Source organism: Pithys albifrons, chromosome 14, assembly GCF_047495875.1.
Source record: "Pithys albifrons albifrons isolate INPA30051 chromosome 14, PitAlb_v1, whole genome shotgun sequence".
Lineage (NCBI taxonomy): Eukaryota > Metazoa > Chordata > Aves > Passeriformes > Thamnophilidae > Pithys > Pithys albifrons.
The window spans coordinates 16,177,492-16,199,570 of record NC_092471.1 but is presented as its reverse complement, the minus strand read 5'-3'; the positions used below and the strand labels follow the sequence as shown (position 1 = coordinate 16,199,570).

General features: G+C 53.4%; 1 protein-coding gene across 12 annotated transcripts in view; it reads right to left on the bottom strand.

Moving 5' to 3' along the window:
• The window catches only part of DLG3 (discs large MAGUK scaffold protein 3), a 77,436-nt gene that overhangs the window by 34,420 nt on the left and 20,937 nt on the right, over positions 1 to 22,079 (bottom strand). For 6 of the 12 annotated variants that reach the window (XM_071569137.1, XM_071569142.1, XM_071569150.1 and 3 more), the window contains one exon: positions 3,926 to 3,979. The exons of 1 other annotated variant lie outside the window; for it this stretch is intronic. In XM_071569137.1, the coding sequence (XP_071425238.1) occupies positions 3,926 to 3,979 (54 nt within the window). Of the gene's footprint in view, positions 1 to 3,925; positions 3,980 to 17,616; positions 18,385 to 22,079 lie in introns of those variants that run through there. 5 more of the 12 variants (XM_071569141.1, XM_071569144.1, XM_071569145.1 and 2 more) reach the window with 3 other exon arrangements.

Here is a 22,079-nt window from a genome sequence, read left to right as displayed (position 1 = left end):
AGAAGGCCAAATTTAGAAGACTAAGATGAGGTTCCTCAAATGCAAACCAAATAGCCCACCAGGCTGCAAAAGAAAATAACCTGCAGGAAGGTTAATGCAGCCCCTTTTGGAGCAGGATTGAGCACATATCCTGGTGTTAGGATGTGCACTGGGACCTGCTGGTGGAGCAGATATGTATCAACATAATGAAGAGGGTCCAAAGGCTGGAGAGTCAGGCCTTGCTGGTGCAAGGCAGACCTGGGGGTGGAGGGCACCTGGTAATGCCCTACATCTGCTCCAGCAAGAGGAAAGGGGAGCAGCAGGAGCAATGGGCATGTCCCTGCTGGCGCAGGCATTGGCATTGCTGATGAGGGAGAGCTCTCCCTGCCTGCACATGGCAGGGGGCCCAGGGAAAATAGGTCAAGAGCTCCCTTCCTTCACCTCCCCACATCCACATGTCCTGTTGCAGCACTGAGACCTACTGACTTGCTCTCAGCTAACCCCTGCCCTCAGCCCCCTTGCACGCATTGCTCATGGTGTTGGCCTTGAACACAGAGTACATAAATGCCCTATTTCTGGTCAGTCTTTTGCCAGAGGGCCATGAGAACCAACCTGCTGAGCTTGGGCAGAGGGAAGGGCTTTGCAGCATGACAGCCCAGTGACAGCTGGGACGACTCTGCAGCCACAGTGTCTGCAGGAACTGGCAGCGGGATGTGCCACTGCCAGCGCTTGGGGCCAAAGTGTGAGGGTGGCAGTTTAGTTTTGATTTTTTCTGCTTTTTTCAGGCTTACAAGCAAGTTATGCCCTGTACTGGGCCATGGTGGCCATCTCTGCTGTTCCCCACTCTGCAGTGACGACGTCTGGGGACCCTGACAGCAGAGTCAGCACTGCACCAGGAGGCTGCCTCTGAGCTCATTGGTGGCAGAGCCTTGGGCTCCTGTGGTGCTCACGGGTTAGGATCAGGCCTGGGAAGCACTTTGGTTCCTCACATCTGCCTTTTAGAAACTGAAGTGATGGCACCTCACTGCTGGGCAATGAGGCTCCAAGGACCCAGCCTCTGAAATCATCAACTCCTCAAGGGCTTTGGAGTAACCTTCCCTGCTTACGTTGGGACTGACTGGAAGCAAGAAGTTGTTTCAGCTTTAGAGAGGCAGCTCTGAAATGCAGAGATCCCATCTGCCACAGGAACTCTGATTCTCCATGTCCCTGCTGCATACCTGCAGGGCAAAATACAGGGGGTGACACTGTGAGCAATAACCTGGAGCTGGCATGGGTGATTTCCCTCTGGCACCCATCTTTATCTTTGAAAGGATGCTTTTAATTCTGCAGGCCTTCTTATAATGGTTTATATGTGGTTTTACACCATGGGGATTGCTGTGCTCTGTACAAGCCACTGGTAGCAGAGCTGAGACCCAGCTACCTCAGTGCTGTGGTGCTGCTGGTGCTAAATGCTCTTGGGGATGGAAGTGGGTGGACAGGGACATTGAAATGCAGAACAGACTTCTTGATAAACAGTCGGGGCCAAATTCAGCCCAGCAGCTAATCCAAAGCAATCAATGGAGCTAGAACAGGAAGGAACTAGACTACATCCATCTGTTTATCATTAAGGAAAGCATTGAATAGTTAAGTAATTAAAGACTGGAAGATGTGACTTTAACCCTTCCAAATGCATACTGTACCAACGGGCCTCAGCTTTTGGGTTTGTGGAAAAACAAGCTCACAGATTTGGCATTTTGGTGTTTGCGGCAAGCTCCTGGTGTGGCTCCTTCACTGACCTTGTAAACTGCTGAGGTTTTGGGGGGTGTTTTCTCTGGAGCCTGAGGAATCCAGCACCCCAGAGAAGGAAAAGATGGATCAGGGCTCATTTCTCTCCTGGTATAACATGAAGTAGAAGGCAAGAGGGTTTCCAGGCTGGAGGCTGAGAGAAATCAAAGTGAGGTGTCTACCCTGCCCTGGGCACAGGCTCCTCCAGACACATACCTGGGTATGGAGCTGGTGGTCCACACTCTGTCAGCAAATGACAGCCACAATCTGGTAGTTCTTTTACCCTTGCAGGACCGTCCCTTCTGGCCTGTGCTGCTGAGGTTGGATGGATGAGATTGGTGACTGCCATCCCCAGGGTGATGGTGGTGTCTGTCAGAGGTGCAGAGCACCCCTTGAAATATGGCCAAACCCAGCCCAGGGGCTGCAGGAAGGGAGCTCTCATGCAGCACAACAAGAAGGAACTGCAGAAGGGAGAAGGGCTGGACAGGGATATGGAGATGGAGGGAGAGGGAGGACTGTAAAGTTAATGAGCTACAGTAGAGGCAGGCAGCCAGGAGGGCAGGAAGGTGGAGTCCACTGCAGTGGAAGGACATGTTTGCTGGCCCCACGGATGGGCTCCCTGCTGCTGGCTTCTGCAAGGCTTGGGAACCTGTCTGGGGTGACAGAGCCTGTCCCTGGCCCTTGGGCTCACCTCTCATTGCCCTTAGGCACAGGCAGGGAGGAGAGAATGGCACTTGCGAGGAATGTGGTGCTGGTGCCTGCAATGGTGAGCAGGCAACGTTCCTCCAAAGGTACAATGTTTTGTACCAAGGGCGTGGTACAAAAGAGATGTGAAAGGAGACTTTTCATCCAGGAATACCTCCCTGCCCTGCCCATGGCACACCTCTCACTTGCCCCAGTTCAGCCTTGTGGTGTGTCCCTCCTCCCTTTTTTCAGTTCCCTGTAGAACAACACGAGCTGGGTGAGTGCAGACAGGAGGCTGCAACATGTCCTGCAGCCAGGGAGCCCAGCACACTGAGAGAACCTCTGACCCACAAACACCCTGTCTTGCATGTGTTTGGGGAAGGTAACCCTTGGGGACTGCAGCCCTCTTCTGCAACATTCATACAAGGCCAGGACCACCATGATGAGAGATGCACCGCTGCCTTCCTCCCCAGTGCCTGGTGGCCTCAATTCAAGTGTAATTAAACCACACAGCCAGGGTTGCAGAGGTCTCAGCCAGGCTTCCCTTCCTTTCTGTAGCCCTGCCCATCCAGCCCAGCCCAGCTCTGACCTCACTACAGGCTGTGAGGTGAGATCTGCTGTTCTTTAGGAGGAAGATTCAGCCCCCAGAAGTCACCTGCAGCCCTCTACCATGACTCCAGAGACAAACCCACCCCAGTTCTGAGTCCTGATGCCTCTTCACTAACGTGGAAGTCAGCTGAAGTTTCATGCATCAGAAGAAAACCAGATGCAAAGCACCCAGTTCTGCCAAGCTGTTAACTGGGCTCCCTTTGGGCAAAATAAAAGGGGAGCACCCCATGAGCATGAAACCAGTTCTGCTGGCCAGAAATTCATGCTGGCCACCCTCCCCCTCCATCCCCCTAGCAGGGATGATTTGCAAATATTCTGGGAAGGGATGCAACAGTGTGCAAACCCTCTCTGCAACAAACTGGGGAGGATTATACTATGCCAAGAGTGCCAAATGCACTGTGGCTGCAAACATAGGCATCAAGCACTGCTCAGCTGCTGGCAGCCTTCACTGGGAGAGGAGCAGCATCTGATGGGTCCTGCTGCCCCCAAGGAGTGTGATGTAAGAAACCACACAGAGAGGGCTGTCTCCCTCCTGAGGGGCTGGGGCTGCCTAAGGAGGCTGAGGCAGTGCAGGGAAGTGGAGGAAAAGGCTGTACAATTAACCCTGAATGCAGCCACCCCAGCAGTTCCTCTGCTGAGGCCTTCTGCTTTGTACCCTCCGTGTGCTGGAGTCCCCAGCGTCACTTGCTGCTGGCCTTGGTTCTGCACAGTGTCATCCAGCCCCAGGGAGGTTTGGGGGTGAGATGTGCTGTGGGGACGTGGTGCAGGTATCAGGCTCCTCTGTCACCTCACCAGGGCCTCCTTGCATTGGAAAAGTCTTTCCCGCATTGCTGAGCAGGGAAAATGCACCACTTGATCAAAGGAAGCAAAATGAAACCAGGAGACTTACAGAGAGCCCTTGTTCCAGCGAGTCTGTATTCACGATAATGGGAGCAGGGTTGGCCTGTGAGGAGACAAAAGTGGGATGTCACCAAGCTGAGCGATGAACCCAGCCCTTTGTGGTGCTTTGCCTGTCCCCTGGCCATGCCATCACAGATGCTCCAGGCCAGGCAGCAGAGAGCAATTCAGGAAGGGATCTCTTTGGCCCTCCTCCAGGTGCCCAAGACCCCTGGGACAGGAGCAGGGCCACAGCACAGCTCGGGGCACTGGTCCCCTCCTCAGACCTGGTGTGTCCCAAAGACCCCATGGCCTTGGCTGCTGGGAAGGAAAGAGTGAAGACTGGAAACTCTCTGAACCTCATGCCAGAATTCCACAAGAACCAAAATTTACTTGAAATTCACACTACTGAGGGGATAGGAAACAGGAGGAATAGGGAAGGAAGTCCTTCAGAGGGAGGGATATATTGCCAGCAGATCAGGCCTTCAAATACCTTCCAACAGCTGCTGCACCTCCTAAACACAGGGACACCATCCCCTGAGAGAGGTGACAGCATTTGGTCCTTCATCCTCGTAACTCCTTAGGAAAAGCTGCTTGGCAGCCTCGGCTCATCCTCCACAACACCACAGGGCTCTCCATGAACCTGTCTCCGGATCCCTCCTCCTGGGCTGCCCTCTGCCCCTCGGCTCGGTGCCCATCGCAGAACAGACACGGGCAGAGGGCAGCTCGGGCAGGGCAGCAGGGAGGGGTCTCCCGGGAGAAGGGGACTGGGGAAGCTGCAGCGCCCGCAGCCGGAGGGATGGGGGCGGCCAGAGGAGGGACAGGATGGGACGGCCGGAGATCAGGGACGGGGCGGACGGAGGAGGGACGGGACAGCCGAAGCGGCCGGAGGGCCGGGGCGGGACGGGACGGAGGAGGGGGCGGCTGGAGGGCCGGGACCGGGCAGCAGGGGGTGGAGGAGGGACAGGGGTGACCAGAGAGGCGGGATGTTGATGGGGGGCGACTGGAGGGCCAGGACAAGGAGGGCGGCCGAGGGGGCAACTAGAAGGGGCGGCTGGAAGGGGCGGCCGGGCCCCGCTCGCCGCCCGCGGGGTCCCGCCCGCCGGAGCTGTCCAGCGCAGCCGGCTGCTGAAGCCGCGGGGCTCCGCGGGGCCGCAACCCCTGCCCGGGGAGAGGCAGATGAGGAGGGCGTTTGTCTCTGACAGGGAGAGGAGGGAACGTGAAGGAGGAGCGGCCAAAAGCGAGAGACTTGAAATCTGAAGGCCGACACTCCTCGCCGGCACGCAACAAAGAGTGGTGGAAAATCTGGAAGGTCAGGAGTGAGTCGGGACTCGCCACATCATCCCAAGGCTCGTGAGAAGAACCAGAGTGAGACACGCAAAGAGACATGAGCTACAAGGGGTGGTGAAGTGAATCGTCTGCCTTTGGGCACCAGGAACATCAGAGTCAGGAGCCAGCAAGCCAAGGTGTGGGCTAGTGCAGCAATTAACAGCGTCCACTGTCTGTTCATTAACAGGGCTGTTGGACTGCACAGCCCAGGGGCCTCTGAGTCTCTGGTACTTTCACAGGAGCTGGCTACTCCCTTATTGCCCTCCTTTGGGTTTACCCATCCCTGACTGACACCAGCCTCCTCACATAACCCAGCACAGCAGTCCCTACTGTCTCATGTTTTAGCTGATCGTATTTCTAGACTATTCACTGTCATCAATTTGTTGATGGGAGAGTTAAGGGTCAACAGGACTGTTTTAAATCCTAACCTGAAAGGTTCTGCTTTCATAAAAATGGAGCAGGAGGTAGTTAATTTGATTTATTCAGATGCTTTCTGATCTTTCCTGCAGCTGTAACTATTGGTTACAAAATCATAGTTTTTATGGCAATTAATTCTCTAACTCAGCCAAAGCTGACCACTTCCAAACACTCCTGCCAAACCCCTCCCTCACACCTAAGGGAATCACAATTTTCAGGTTCAGTGTCTTTGGATCTCCAAGGCCCAGAAGCAATGTTAAACTGGGAATATCCCCTCCCTGGCAGTACACAGTCCTTGTATTTAATCCAGATAATTTGTGAGATAGAATACATTAAACCTGGCATGGGCTTTTATTAGTCCCAAGTGCAATTCTAGGAAGGGATTCCACATTTCAAGGCAAAAAAGTAGCTCTTCTACTGCCAGCAATTAACAAACGGTGGCACACCAAGGTTGGAACATCCAGAGGCCAGCTCTTATTAGATGAGTTTCCAGGAAGGATGCAGAAGAGGCAGCCTAAATGAATGTAGCCCGTCACGTGCCTCATGATTTATAACAAGAATTCAGCTCCACAAAGGATGCTTTGGATCTCTCCCAGGGAGAAGTGCTGTGTATCATAATGTTAGAGAGGCTTTTGCAGGTCCAACCCGAGTTCTCCACTGAGCCCCACTGCACTCTTTGTTGAATTAATAATAGCCCAAAAATCACACATCACATTGCCTTGCTCACACAGTGGTGAGCCCTAAGGATATATTTTGTTTAGCCTGCTCCCTGCACACTGAGCATCCTTCGCAGCCATTCCACACTAGTGATTTTTTACATCTCAAAATACTGCTAGGAGCACAATTTCCCACTCAGGCTCCAGATGGGACCCAGGAGATACTGAATGTGAGTGGCTGCTCTAAAACAAAGTCACACGTGGTTAGGAAGAACTCAGACCAAGAAATCTCCATTTGTTTCCTGCAGCCAGCTATTCCAGCTACTACAAGAAAGGTGTTTAGACTTTAGTTGTACTTCCACTTGCAAATATTCCAACATTTGCACCTTGTCTGTTCTACTGAAGAGTCAGATAAGACCTAAGACTCAGAAGCAAGCAGAGGACATGACAATAAAAAGCTTCTGCCTCCCCCTGCCAGGCAGGCAGATGTACCGAGCAGCTCTGCTAGCCAGGGGAGCAGAGAGAGCGTCATAATTTTTTGCTGGGCAGCAGGAACGTGCTGGTGAATTAACCATGTCCTCAATTCTATAGGGAATGGTAAGTAATTTATGCCCTAAGGAGCAGGGGGTTGCTGCATCCAGGAAGGAGAGGGAACAGGGCTATGCATTCAGAACACATTCAATGGGGGCTGTCAGATCTCTTCCATCTAAACCTCTTCATCACACTATTATTTACCAAGCCCTGTTTGTGCTTGGGGGGTTTAAAAATGGAAAGAGAAGAGGTCCAAACCCCACAGTGCTCACTTCACCTGCAGAATCACCAAAGTCCAGTGGAGCTGGAGGTACCCAGAACTCCCTCCATCAGACAGAGGCACAAGGGGCTGTACAGATCCTGGGTCTCAGAGGATTCAGTCTGCAGGGACTCAAGGAGGACCTTGGGGAGTTAGTGGGATCACTGCACAGATGCAGAGAGATTGATCCAGGCACAAAGCCAGCAAGGCAGAGGACAGCTAATGGGAAAATCTGGTCAGCAACAGGAGTCAGAGGGAACAGTGGTGAAGGGGGATGAAGTTTGAAGGTCAGGATTCTAAAGCTCTCTGGTCTCACAGGGGCTGAAAGAAGAAGAGCCTTGCACTCACTGAGCTCTACACAACAGTGCTGGTGGCAGCCACAGCCCAGGTGCTGGTGGAGGGAGCAGCAATCTGCTCCATGCAGTCCCCAGCAAGGGGCTGGCTCCCTGTGGAGGCCCTGGGACAGCCTTGAACCTGTTTGGGCCAGAAGTTGCTGTGGTTAAAGCCAGGAGGAGGCTGCAGGTCTGCATGCCAGGCAGAAGGGATGTCTCCCCCCTCACAGGTTTGAGCACTACCACTGCAGCATGTGCAGGGAGCAGACAGACCAACACCAACGCTTGGAAAAATCTCAGGTGGCCTTCCAGAAACACCTCCAGATATCTCCTCTGGGTAGTCATCTGAGAAGGACTGCTGCTGTGTGGGCTGTGTTTCCAGTGGGGGACAGGTCTTGGCAGCCATGAGGCACTAACACAGTCACCTGGGGTCAGCCAAGCCCCAAATATCTGCAGGTATCACCCTTCACCTCAGTTTCTGTTGCTGTTGTCTGCTTGTACAAAGGTAGGAATTGCAAATAATGATGTTCAAAAACTTTCAAGCCAAAGAAAGGCTGCAATTACATGCAAATGGTCCACTAGCCTGCTGCTGAGGACCATAGTCCTGCCCTCTGGCATTTCCCCAAGAATTGCTCCCAGAGCTGGCACACAGGAGCTGAGCAGGGAGATTCTGAACTGAAAGTTCAAGATAATCTCTCCTAAACTGAAATCCCAGAGCTTTGCCATAGCTTCACGTCCTCCACAGAGCCAGCATGGGGGCCAGCCCACAGAGGTCGGGAATTACGTATCTCCTCCAGGCAAAATACATATGCTACAGATGTCCCAGGCCAACGGCAACTGGATTGTGCCCACATATAAAACCATTTTCATCTTAACCAGCAACAGGGTGCAAACAGTAGCCAGCATAGCTGACAAATACGAGGCCTAACACAAAGAGCTGATCTCCACAGGAGGCTGATGTGCCCCATGTGTCATGCAGGAAGGAATGTCCAGGACAGAGTGACTACTTGTGACACTTGGTTAGTGCATGAGAAGCAAAGTACTAATTTAACTCCTTTATTTTTGAAAATTCCCTGGATTGGATCAGAGTGAAAAGTCAATCTGTCTTTTAATAGCCTGTGTTTCATACCATCTGAGGTATAACAGAAGCACATAAAAGGAAATTACTCTGGAGATAAGTGAAATTCAGTCTTTACATCCTTTTAAAAGCTCTCAAGGGCAAAAGCCACAAGCGGGGAGATGCCCCACAGAACCACCTAATCAGGGTAGACACGGAGCTGCTTGTAGTCTAGCTCCATCTGCTTTGAGTTTTTTTTTTAAGAGTGTTAAACCATAGAGAAAGCTGTGCATTTACAGCTCTGAAAGCAGCTGCTCTGTCTCAGGTCTCCACTGTGCTGGTGCTAACTGTGAATATGCAGGTACCAGTTCTGGGGTGCCGAGAATGGTGTGATGCTGCTGTGGCACCGGGGTTGGCTGCAGGATTCCCAGGCACCAACAAGCTCCTGCTGCTCTGGGGAGTGGGTTTGCACCAAGATAATGAATTAATTTCACAGGAATGAGCTCAGGTCCTGCCAGCACAGCACACACGGGGAGCTCGTGCTCACCGTCACTCACCCTGATAAGCACTGACACGCTCATCTGCCTTGTGCCAGACTTCCCTGTCCTTTGCACAGATACTGGCTTTCCCAATGCTGGGGCCACCTCCTGCACCAACCCAGAGCCCAACATGTAGCTCCCAATGCACCCGAGATGTCACAGCTCCTCCACAGCAACCTGTGGGTACTTCTGAGGTCAAGGCTGGACAGAAAGCCACTCCTGAGGCTCCCTGTGCCTGAGGCAGGGAGGGAATGAGCCCTGGCTCTGCTCCTGCTGGAGAGCAGATGCATGGAACAGAAAGGTGCTGGCATCATCTCTGCAGGCTGCTCTTGGACCCCCAAAGGCCCCCTTGGCTTTCACCTGGCCATGCTCAGTGAAGCCACCTCACAGGCCTCCTGTCAAAAAGGGATGTATGGCACATCCCCTCCCAGACAGAACCTGGCTCCCAGCTGACCCATGAGATGTAGAGCTTTTCCTACATCTCAATACCAAATCCATGTTTTGAGCTTTTTATCCTTTCCCTTCTCAAGGGCAGAGGCACCACACTGCTGCCAGGGCTGGTCCCATTCCCACAGATCCTCGTGCTCAACACTCTTTGCTTTCATGGGCTTTACATGGTGGCCAGAGCTGAGGGTGCTTGGGAGCACCAGGGGGGTGCTTGGGAGCACCAGGGGGCTGCAGGGCCCTGAGGGAGAGCTGAGCCCTCAGGGTTCCAATAGGCTGGGACAGGGAAAGGGTGTAAAAGCAAGCAGAATCTGGAAATTTCTGGAGACTGAAGCATTTCTTGGCCAGAGATGAATCTTCCTTCCCTTTAATGGGGCTGGATAAAGTAACTCTGCATTTTTTCTCACCTCTTGCAAGAGCAATTTGTTGGCTGACATGGTTTGGGCAGGGGCAGGCACACGACTCAACGCTGCCTGCACGAAGGGGAGCAACAGGCTGAGCCTGGCCCTTCCCTCCTTCTGCACAGCTCAAAATGTGGCATTGGTGATGTAGGAAATGATGATGGGGCTGACTATGGAGCTTGTGGGTGCCTAGAACCCTGTGCCACTCTTATCTAGTCAGGCACCAGCTGCTGCCCATGCCCCTGTGCTCGGCTCCCAGCCAGCATGGTGGGCTGGAAGCAAGATCAGCCCTCCTCTCTGAGTTGCTTCTGGAAGACATCTGAGCTGGGACGTTTTTGGTGGCACGAGCAGGCTCTGGGGCCGTGGCAGCAGAGCCCCTGCCCTGCAGCTGCACCTCGGCATGGGCTCAAAGCACCCCCAGCCATCCAGAAATGGGGAACAGGGGACTTGAAAGGTCCCTGGTCACAAGGCTGTTTGGCAAAGCCACTGAAGTGCCCAAAGTGTAATGCGAACACAAGCAGCTACTGAGGGTTTGATCTTTGTTTTGGTGCCTTTTTTTTTTTTAATGAAGAGTAAGCTTAAATAGGGACTGGAAAAAGCCTTCACTCAGCAGGCAAGGAAGAAAGCTTCCCAAACAGAAGCTCTGTGGAGTCTCAGTTTCCATTTAGAAACCATTAAGGCCAGCATGTTCATACTTTAAAGTTAGACATCCTGTTCCAGGCTCAGCCCACTAAAATAAGTGACCCAATTTGCAGAGTAGCTTCCCTCTGACCTGGCAGTACCAAATAAAATTGACTTGATTCCTTTTTTTCAGAGGAATTGTTGTTATTATCTGAAAGAATCACATGGTTTTATCTTCCTCTCAGCCAAATACATATGTATAGGGGAAAATAAGAGGGAATTAGGTACAGTGTTAGGGACATTTATTTGGTTCCTGGGATTCAAATATCCTGTTTTCTTCTCTTCAGTAAGTTCCAATGCACACCTAGTTAACAAGTGTTAGGAAACATGTTTCTGTGGGAAAAAAGCAAACCAAGATCCACCAACAGATCTTCAAGTTAAATTCCAGTTAATACAAAGCTGACAAGAAGATATCTAGGGCCTTGTCTGGGGTGCTCTGAAGCAGCACATGTTCCCCAAAATAACTACACCCTCCAAGCAGTTCTTCAGCAAGCCCCATCCAAGTGAGCTTTGCAGACTAAACTGTGAATTCATTTCAAATTCAGGTATTCTGAACTTGTTAAATGCTGTATTAAAAGTTTTCATCTCTAAGTCCCTGATACATGCTCACAGCATATTGCTGGATTTGCAACGAGGGCCCTTGAGGACTCCCTACATCATCCCATCTTTGCATGTGTTAAAACCAGCTGCGAGCATTAACACAGCCCATTGCACCCACAGTGCTGGCACAACCTTACAGCAAGGGCTACACCCATTCTTGAATCACAGCTGCAATGCTGAGCTACAGGCGTGCTGTCCCTCCTGCCATCACACGGGGTTTGGGGTGGCAGGCAGAGCTCCCACAGCCTGACAACACGGAGCTTCTTATGCCCCAGTACAGGCCACTGCTGGACCTGCTCTCCCCTGAGACCCAGAGGCCATGGTCCCCTTGGAGAGCATCCTGCACGGAGCTGTGCACAGCGGGCGCCCGGCACACAGCCACGGCCCTGATTATGGCCTGATTAGTCTTAATGACTTCCTCTCTCTAAATGAGCATTTACAGCTATGGAAGGAGCAGAAGCTTCTCTCCTCCCATAATAGCATACCAGGTGCTGAGGGGCTTACCTGACAACCCTGCAGGGGCAGTGACAGCTTTTGCTTCACTTCCACCTCTCACCCTCCTCCACACCCAGAGTACCTGGATTGGACCTCTGGTATGACCATCCCCTGGGTTTCCCTCTCATACAACAAGGATCCTCCACCCTTGAGTACATCCAGATTCCATCTGAATCCCTGGCACTGGTCAGAACTGGGTTCAGGCAGGTCCCAGTTGTGTAACACCCAAAATCACGGTGGAAGAGCCAAGTAGAAAGCACAGCCACTGGGGCAAGGGTTATCCCTCCAGCAGGGATAACAGCAGGTCATGCCACGGTGGAAGCTGGAGGTCTTCCTGCCACCTCCAGGTTCTTTACAAGGAGCAACTTCCTCCATGTTGGATACATCCCTGCTGAAACCTGCCCATGCTTGGCACTGGATGCCTCACCAATGCACTCTCTGCTTGTTTCTCCTCCTCCTCCTCTAGCAATGTGGCAGGACCACATCCTCACAGTTTTGGCAGGTACTCTCCTCTTCCTTCACGTGTTGCTTTGAGGAAGTAACTCCCAACTGTGTGGTTTCAGATGTTGCCTTTATAGCAGCAGCATCTACATCTCTACTACAGCCAGTTCGAACACCAGCTCCAGCACCTCTCCCTATGCTGCTTCAGTGATCCCTCCAGGAGCTCAACATCCCAAAACCAGCAGTGGGGTGCAGCTCTAGGACTGTGGTCTGTGCATCTAGGCTGGCTGGCAGGCAGCAGTTAGAAATCCAGCTGGAGAGGAGCTAAGCTGTCTTTCAACTCACTTCTCTAATTCCAACGTTATCCCTTGCTGTATTAAAGGGATGAGTTGGAAGAGTCAAAAAGCACAAGTGCACAGCTCCTGTCCAAGGGATTCACATGCTCAAAGAAAGGTGGAAAAGTCTTATAGGTGAATAAATAAATTAAGGAGACAGATGTCCTCAGTTGTCCACTCCTAAATGAATTCAATATGTTTTGTAAAGGAGCACTGAGAACATGTGACCTTCCTCAGTCCAGTCCAGGGAATGGGTGGCATCAGGACGTGGGATACTCCAGGGTGGGTGAGTGGAACTGGGTCACTCATCATCTGTGCATTAAGGCATAAGTTTCCCCAGGAGAGACACAGGGGCAGGGGATGACTTTATAAAACATTATCTAGGCCTTGATTTCAGCTGGGGGACAGGAAAGGAACATCAAGACCATGAGAAATATTGTCTGCTTCCCAGGTCTGTGGGGCAAGGGGCCGAGTGTGGGTGCAAGGTTGGGTGTGAGGCTGGGTTTGGGGGAAAGAGAGCAGCTCAGTACCTGGTTATAGCAACTCAACTGGGTGATGACGGCAGGATCACCAGATGGAGATGCCCAAGAAACAAGCTGAGAGGTGAAATCAGATGGAGGGGGATATATTAGGAACAGACACGCAGATTTACACATCGTCAGTGAGGAGGTGACAAACAGGTCTTTTGGAAGGGGAATCAAATTCTCACGAGGGAGTGGAGTGTGATGAGGAGTGTTGGAGAGGGAAGACTCTCTGGGACTCCGGCTGGCAGGAGGACGTGCTAGAAGTGATGCTGGAGGTGGAAGGAGGACAGGGGGACCACCAGTGACCACAGAGCAGAGGCTGAGCAGATGGATGGGGTCAGGAGCAGACAAGCACTGTGTTCAGCAATGGAGCCAGACACAAGTTTCACTACAGTTGCATCTACATTTAGGTTGCCAAAAATACCTTTCACAGATTGGCTGTCTTTAATTAAAAGGATGTCTCCTGTGCTCCTGGCACGATACAGAACTCATCCTGCCATGTGGGACTCTGTGTGGAAGCTCTGCAGGGTGGCTTTCTCATGGGACAGCTCTTCTTTCCCTGCATCCTCCCATGTCCTGCCAGTGCTGGGCGGCTCAGGCAGTGGTGCTTCCCTGAAATGCCCCCCCATGGTGCAGGCACAGAGCAAAGAAGGAAAACTTCACCCCCTTCCTGTTTTGGCTTCTCTCCTTCCCTCCAAACACGGAGAACGCCTTCCTCCTCTCTCCTCCTCCACGTTTCAGTGCAAAGATTTAGCTAATTTCTTCTATGAATAGCACGGGAGTAGCCATAGCAACATCACCCTGCCAACCTCACCACCTCCACTGCCTCCTTGTCCCCGGCACCCTGTTCCTCTCACCCTCCCTCGCACCTCCCCAGGGAACATCTGGGGCTTCAGCCATTTCCCACAAAGCAACCTGAACTTGGCTTTCTGCCTGCCCTCTCTGTGTTTTCCCTCCTTCCTTCCTTCCAGCCATACCTGTTCATCACTCAGAAATCCAGTCTGAACCCCCATGACTTCTCTAAGGCTCATTCCCCTCTGCCACCCATGCCCCAAGAGAGAGGAGGTCCAAATCCTACAGAATCCAAAGGCTCAGCGAGGGCTGGTGGTTCTGCCAAAATGTGCTGTCCTGTGCCCACCTACTGCATGTAATTTCCATGGGAGGAACATAACAAGCAGTGTTTGTGCATCAAAACCCATCGGTGAACATCAGTGAAACACTCACTGCCAGACATGCAGGGTGGCCCTGTCCCACTCCTCCACCTGCCTGGCCATGGAACATCTCTGCCAAGGGTGGGAGCCACACAAACCGGGCATGCTCCAGGCACTTGGAGGTGGTCAGAGACTCATTGCAATGCTGTTCTAACTCCCCTCTGCAACTCCCTGACCCCCCAAGAGGGAGAAAGGGACCATAGAAAGAGGGAGCAACACAAGTTCACATTTCTGGCCAAGCAGGGCCAGCAAACCTGGGGCAGCACCCAGGGTAGAAAGCACTTCCCAGTCACATACTGGGGAACTGCACTGCCTTTGGCCCCTTCCCCAGATGCCCCAAAAGCACATGAAAACACTGGTGAGACCCTTGGGACCCTTATGAGGGGCATTGCTCTGATCAACATCTTGCTCTGTCCAACATCAGGACCTTGGAGTGAACTAAGACACAGGGCTGGACATTCCCTGTGGGAGGGAAAGGTGCTGGCTACTTTTGGACCCTCAGCACAAGGAGCAGGGCTGGAGAAGGGGCTTGGGCATGGCCAAGCAGATGAACACCCCTCTCCTGAGATGCTGTGGGTGTTCACTGTGCGAAAGGAGGAGTTTGAGCAGTCTGCTCCTCTAGTGCTGTGTATCAGGGATGCTTCCCTGGATCATGCTGCTGTTCCTCCCCCAAAGTCCGGAGTCCTCCTGTCACCCCAGTCTGGCAGGGGAGGAATTGAGTCCCCCACCAGCAAGCAAGGGGGGAAAAGGAGGGCATAGGGCCAGTGAGAGATATGGTGGTGGAAACAATGGAGGACAGCAACGACAACAATTGCAGGGACTGGGAACTAATGAACAGGGAACACAGATAGATAAGAGAGAAGCAATAGAAGAGATCTCAGAGGGGAGAAGAAAAGAAAAGCAAATAAAGATGGGAAACCTGGAGCTCAGAGATTTTCTCCCTCCCTCCAGTAAGGATTAGGGGTTCTCAGTTACTGGCATTGCCTGAGCAAGCTAATTTGTGTCCTAGAGAAGGGGAGAGGCAGGAGGAGAGAACAGAGGGAGCACTGGAAGTGGGAGGAGGTGCAGGTTGATGTTGGGACCGCACTGTGTGTTGGGCAGCACGTGTGGGAATGTCTCACGTGCCATGGAGCTGCACAGAGGGTATGTGAGTATGCCATGATGTCAGAGAACATACGCCACCATATGCAACTGTGCACACGTTTCTGATGTTGGAGCACCAGCACATGCATCTCCTCTGCTTGTGTGAAGAAGTAAGGGGAGAAAAAATGGCTTAAAGGAGAGGTAGTGAAGCTCCTCAGGAGGTGAACAGATCCTCGCTTCCTGGGAAAGCCTCCTGGCCTGCGCACCCCTTCCCACCTTGGCTGCTGGAAGTGCTTCCAGGGACAGAGATCTCATTTAAAGGGGCAGCCCTGCCTCTAGCTGAGGCTCTCCTGAACACAGAGGCTGCCTGCAAAGAGACGGCTTTGCATCCACAGCATCCAGCCAAATCTACCCAGAGCTCAACATCTCTCAGCCTCCCAGAGTCAAGTCTGCTTGCCTGAGCACAAGCCATGCCCAGACGTTTCCATATTACTACCTTTTGTCCCTCTGCCCACCACGGGACCAGGAAGAACATGGATTCCTCATGGCTCAGGCACTTGGCACCCTTGGATCAGAAGGAGAGCGTTGCCGAGGTATTTGCTGCAAAGCTTTACTCACTGCATACATTTGCTCCACACCAGGGAGCGATGCTGCCTGCTCTGATACAGGCAGCGCACATACCACACACGTCATATTCTACATGCAGACCCCGCTATGCTCACACAGCCTCAAACACTGGCATCCTCTGTTGCTTGCGATGCCGCGAGGAGCTTTTGATTTTTTATTTATTTTTTTCTTTCATGTTCGGAAAGGCTAAGGCAGAGCAGAGATTCCCAGCGCGGACCTTCCGAGCAGCCCAAGCTCCATGGCAGCACCACAAAGAGACAATGATTTCTCTTCTACCATTGCAAAAACATGAAAGGCTTCCCTGCCCAGGCTGCCACGGCAGCAATGCAGCTGGCATCACTTCCTTCTCACACTGCTTGTAATCATCTTACCAGGAATCTTGGGCCGGACCTTTCATGCAAGCAGGAGCAGAAAGGAGAGAGCAAACCCGCTTCAATTTTCTGCTTCTACCCAGCTCTCTGAGCTTGCTGCTCTGGATGGAGGGAAGGAAAAAGACAGAGAAGGAAAGATGGAAGAATGCTTGCCAGGAATCAGCAGGCAAGAGAGAGCTGAGGCTGATTTTGATGCAGAGTCGCAGAGAAAGAGATGGAAAGTAGAACCAGGCTGATAGGAAGGTGGCTGGGGTTTTGAGTGCCTTCTGTAAATATCATCTGAGCTATCAGTTTTGAATCTAATTATTTCAACCAGAGCTACAGACTGAGACAGTAATGAAGAAAAAGCAGAGGAAGAGAAAAAGAGGGTTGTGTTTGCTGAGCAGAGAGGAGGAGAGAATTCCCATTGATTCCCGTGTGTCTACCTGCTACAGCAACTTAAAATAATAATTAGAAGAATCAATAAGAAATCATGTGAGGTTTGAAGATAATGAATGAAAGAGACAGAAGAAGCAAACTGAAATGCCTTTCTCTCAAACAGGGTAAATTGTTTTTCAGGCAGGGTCTAGCCTCCATTTTAATGCTTTGCAAACAGATCCAACCATTTTCTAAGCTGGCTTGTGGGTTCAAAACCAGACTGGTCTCTACATTTAGGGTAGAAAGAGAAACATAGCCTGAGAATGGGTCCTGGAGAACACTAATAAAATGAATGTGTGTGGAAAGAAATGGAGGCAGTGAAATGGGACAGAATGCACACAGCACGCCAGCGACCAAAGCAGGGTTACGTAATAATCTCGGAGAGCAGGGACGTAGCAGCAGAGCGAGGAAACCACAACTCAATGGAGAGTGGGTGACAGTTTGGGAGCGCTGGCAAGCAACACTGCGAACCCACGAGGCTGCCCAGCGGGCAGCACGCACCATGCCTGCTAAGAACAGTATGACGGGATGCCCTTGGTACTGCCAGGGCTTCAGGCAACGGCATCGCAAGCAGCAGGGACCTCAGGTGGGGTGTCCAAAATACATCATGCCCGACGCCCACCTTGTGCCAAGCGAGATCCATCTGGCCCAGCTCGGCCCTGGGGAGGCAGCTCCAACGCTGAGCTCCTATGCTGGGCAGCACCGCAGCAGCCAGTCTGAGCATCGGCAACACAAACCCGACCGACTCCGACGCCAGCCCGAGCAAGGATGGCCAACCGCAACAACGCCGGCATCCAGCCCCGGCAGTGCCGGCATCCAGCCCGGCCGCCCGCGACGCCCCGGCGGTGATGCTGCGTCCTGCCACGAACCCGCCACGAACCCTGGGTTACCCCAAGAGCCGCCTGCCCCGTCGCGTCTCGCACCGGGGAGCCGCTGCCCGGGGCTGGCCCGTACCTGCTCGTACCAGTCGCGGCTCGTACACGTGCACTCGGGCCACCAGCCCGGGCCGCTCCCGTTCACCTTGGACGTGCTCTTCCCCGCCGAAGGCGGCGGCTTCAGCGCGGCGGGGTCGCGGGCGGGGGGCCCCAGCTTGGCCTTGCCGCGGGCGGCGGGCGCGGCTCCCCCGGGCGCGGGCAGGGTCTGCGAGCCGTACCCGCCGTAGCCGTATTGCTCGTGCTGCCACTCGCCGTAGGAGGGGGGTTCCATGCGCCGCAGGGCCGCCATCCGCGTTACCTCGTAGCACTCGGGGCACTTGCAGCAGTGGTGGTGCTTGTGCATCGCTGCCCTCACACCATAGAGCCGGCTGGGTGGGAGGGAGGCGGCGCGGAGGGGCGGAGGGAGGGAGGGATGCTCAGGGGGTGGCAGCGGCCCCCGCCCCGCGCAAGGCGCGCCTGCCGCCTCTTCGCCCGCTCGGCGCCCCCGGCCCCGCGGGAGGAGAAGGAGGAGGAGGAGGAGGAGGAAAGGAGGGGGATGGTGTTACAGTGCGGTGATCTCCGCGGGGGCGCGCATCGGCATCGTCCGCAACGCCGCTCAGTGCCGGGGCCGCTCCCGGAGCGGGGCGCGGGGCAGCAGGTCCGGCCCGCTCCGCTGCATGGGGCGGCTCAGCCCAGTCCGGTTCGGCCCGGTCCGACTCGGCTGGGCTCGGCTCGGTGCGGGAGCGCGGCACCTGCGGCGGCGCGGAGCATCCCTCGCCCCCTCCTCTCCCCCGCAGCGGCCAATCCGCGCCGGCGGAACCTCCGCGCCCCGCCCCGGCGGGGGCGCCGCTCTCCGCGCTCGCCCCGCGCACCGGGCAGTCCCCGGGCCCCGCCGCCCCCGCGCCGGCGGCATCCACGGGGAACAGAAACCATCCGCTGCGCTGCCTCGGGCATCACCTTGTGCCTGCCCTCATTCCACTGCTGGCGCACCGGGCAGCCCTTGGGCAGCGCCGTTCTTCCTCCAGCCCCAGCGCGGCGGGGGCGGCAGCCCGGCCAGCTTTGTGGTTGACACCCGAAGGGGTTCAGTTCACCTCAGCCATGGTGCGCACTGGAGTATGGAATCATTTTTCCGGATCTGAACTGGTCGCTAGGCTGGGAGCAGCATCTCTTGTTGCATCTTCATGTGAGTTCTCACCCTGCTTTGCTGGAAATGTTACCAAATGCACTCCAGTACAGCACCCTGAGGATGCTGCTGTTGCCCTGTGAGCCACGGTGCACTGGGGGAAACACTAAGGGCCTTTGCTGGACCTTCTACCTACTGTCATTCCACCTACTGATGGCAAAAGTGGAACAGAAATGCCTGCTGGTGCAGCAGGGCAAGGGTGCTGCTCCCTTGGGTGCTGAGCTCCCAGTGCAGCTCAGGCAGTCCTTCACCTCTTAGACAGAAGTGCAGGAGTGAAGAAGTTCAGAAGAGAGTCATCCAGAAAAATTGAAGGGGAGAATAAAAATCCATTACAAAAAGCAATACCTGACCATTTAGAACCTGAACCCAGCCTCCTAATGCTTCAAGGTTGCAATAAACACTGGGGTGGGTGAAAAAGTACCTAAAGCAACGGTACATAAATATGTAGAAGAGCAATGAAATGTGCTCAACAGGGCTCCCGCAGGGTATGGGTAAAAGACAGAAGCAGGAGGGGGGCACAAGCTGAGTCAAGACATGGCAGTGCAACACCCCAATTCAGGCTGCAAGGTCTGCAAGGCTCCTGTTGACCTCCTGCAGCTGGTGCAATATGATCTTGGGCACGAGCAGGGCTGTGAGAGAAGGAAGTGCATGATGGATAGTCAGACAAATGCCCCTGCCCACTCCTTATCTCTTTAGCTCCTTAAACTGCAATATAAAATTACTTCTGCACTTCACGTCTGCAGACAGAGGTGCTTCTGCAGTGTTTGCTCCCAAGCAGTCAGGTGAAGTGGTTGCTTCTGGGTGAAAGGGAGGGGGTAGAAGAACCCCATAATCAGGATTTGTGTTGCCCCCAAGCACCATGTTTCCCACTGCACACTGCAGAGCCTGTCCTCTCCAGCTCACTAGGACAAGGAAGCATGGGATGCCTGCATGCAAAGCAAGCTTTTCCAGAGTTAAATCAATGAAAAACAAGGGGTGTGTGCATGGCAGGAAAGCATGCAGTGTTGGCATTATTAGAGAACTTTACACTTCAGGTTTTAAGGAATTAGGATCGTGTCCACATCTTCTACTGCTCCTTGTGCCATCTCCCAGAGCACCTGGCACTGGCCTTGAGGGGGGATGCTGGCTGACAGCCCCTGTGCTCTGGGAGATGTTGCACCTCCTTGACAGCCTGTGTAGACCAGGGGGGTGAAGCATATTACCTGTGCGGAGAGGGCATCCTGCAGCAGTGAGGGCAGAAGTGGGAATGACAGGAGGGACTGGGGCTGGATTGAAACTGAGATAGGGGATTGCTGCACCAAAGCAGAGCAAAAAGCCTTTCAGAAATAGGCAGGTGGTTGGTGTCTCCCACGTGAAAGAGAAAACACAAGAATTCCATCTTGGCTGCCCACCACTTCCCACCCTGTGGCACTTCTGAGACCTGAATCACTTCCTCAATGAGAGGTGCCTGGTAGCTGTAACAACCATAACTAATTACTGCTCCATCCCAGCTGCAAACCTCCTTCCCATCATGGTTTCCACCCTGGAATGACATGGTTAGGTTGCAGGGATCATGCAGTGGCCACCCAGTGAGGTCCCCTCCACCACCATGAGCCTTCTCCAAAGCCATCTTTGGGCAAGGTTAGTCAGGAGACCCATGTCTGGATGTGGCTGACTTAGGTGGGAGGAAATCACCAGGGAAGGGCACATGCAGAGTGTGTAACTCCAACTGCTCACACCTGTCCTACTCCAGATACATTTCCTTTCACTCTGTCCTGTGGTGGGGGCAGGCAGGGACATGAGCATTCACTAAGGGAGGAAGTGCAAAAGCAAAGGACATGAGCAGTTAGGGAAAAATGCTTTAATAAGGTGATGAGTGAACAATAAAGAGAAGCACTTGATTTTTTCCCCTCCCATTTTTTTTTCTGTATCCTCCACAAGGAAAGTATCTGGTCTTCTCCATGCTTGGTTTCTGGCAGCCCTGCTGAAGGGACAGCCAGGGGCACCCTCACATGGGAAACACCCTCTCTGCTAGCTCTGGAGTGCCAGGATCGCAGCCTCCACCTCACACCACTTGCCAGCTTGAAAACTCAGGGACAGCTCCATGATCTAAAACATTCTGCTGCTTTCCCCAGCTCTCCTATCTATTAGTGCCTCATCTGCAACAGAAGGGCCTTGAGCCTCAGCTGCTGCAGCTCTGACAGAGCTCTTCCTTACCACTTGGATCTCCACTCCCCAAAACCCACGTCCCATTTTAGCTGCCACGAGAATTGTTTAATTCCTACTCCTTTGTGATGGACTGCTAGCCCCAATGTAAAGGAAAAAAATAATCCCTGGTTGCTGCCCCTCCTTGAAACATTCCCTAATGCTGTGCAAGGCTAGGGACACCTTACCAAGCTCAAGAGGAGGCCAAGGCTGGCTGGCCAGGGGCATCTGCATCCAGTACTTCTCCAGCTTATTTTAGTGAGTAGTGTCATTTTGGCTACTGGTAGTGGCTCTTCCAGAGACCAAGCAGTGTGGGTGCCTGCACTGGGGTGCCCAGACCTGGGTCTGGCAGGCAGGCACAGTGCCCAGCACTTTCAGGCATCTGTGGGCATCTCCCTGCAGTGATATGGGGATTAAGGAGGGCTAAAGGAACTGGGAGGTGATTTCCAGGCAGGTGCCTTCATGGAGGGAAGTGATTCAAGGAAACCAAGGGCTCTTTCATCCTCAACCCTTTTCCTACCAGAACTCTCCTCGTCTTATTTAAATTCAGCTTTGGCAGCTGCTCTTTTTACAGGTGCTAATTACAGCAAAGTATCAGAAATCCCCAGAGATGATGCTATTTACAAGGCACGAGGGCGGCACGGAGCTAAGGTTTTATCCAGTGTCACCGGCATTGCAGCCCCTGTGGTCGCTTCCTTCCTCTCGCATGAAGTCCTGCGGGAAGAGGAAGGCAAGTGTGAGGGACCAGGAGCTGGGGGTTTGTTGCACCTACAGCCTTTCTAGGAGCAGAAGGTGGGGCAGGCTGAAAGCAGCCAGTTCCCTGCAGAAACAACTGTCACACGAGCACTGTCATGCTGCTCCTTGACTTTCACCCAATAGAGGTCAGGTCCTGCCAGAGGAAGCAAAGCCATGAGCCTGGGTGCAGATAGGGAATCTTTATAATGCTGGAGGATGCATGGGGAAGGTACCTTTTTCAACCACCATCACCTGCAAAAAGCTACCCAAGATGCACAGCACAGGAAGGCAGCAGGGTCTGCAGCCACTCAGCTGAGAAGAGGGAGCAGCGGGAGGGAAATGTATCTGTAAGGACAGGCTACGGGAAGACAAGCAGCAAAGATAAGAGCCAACTGAACTTG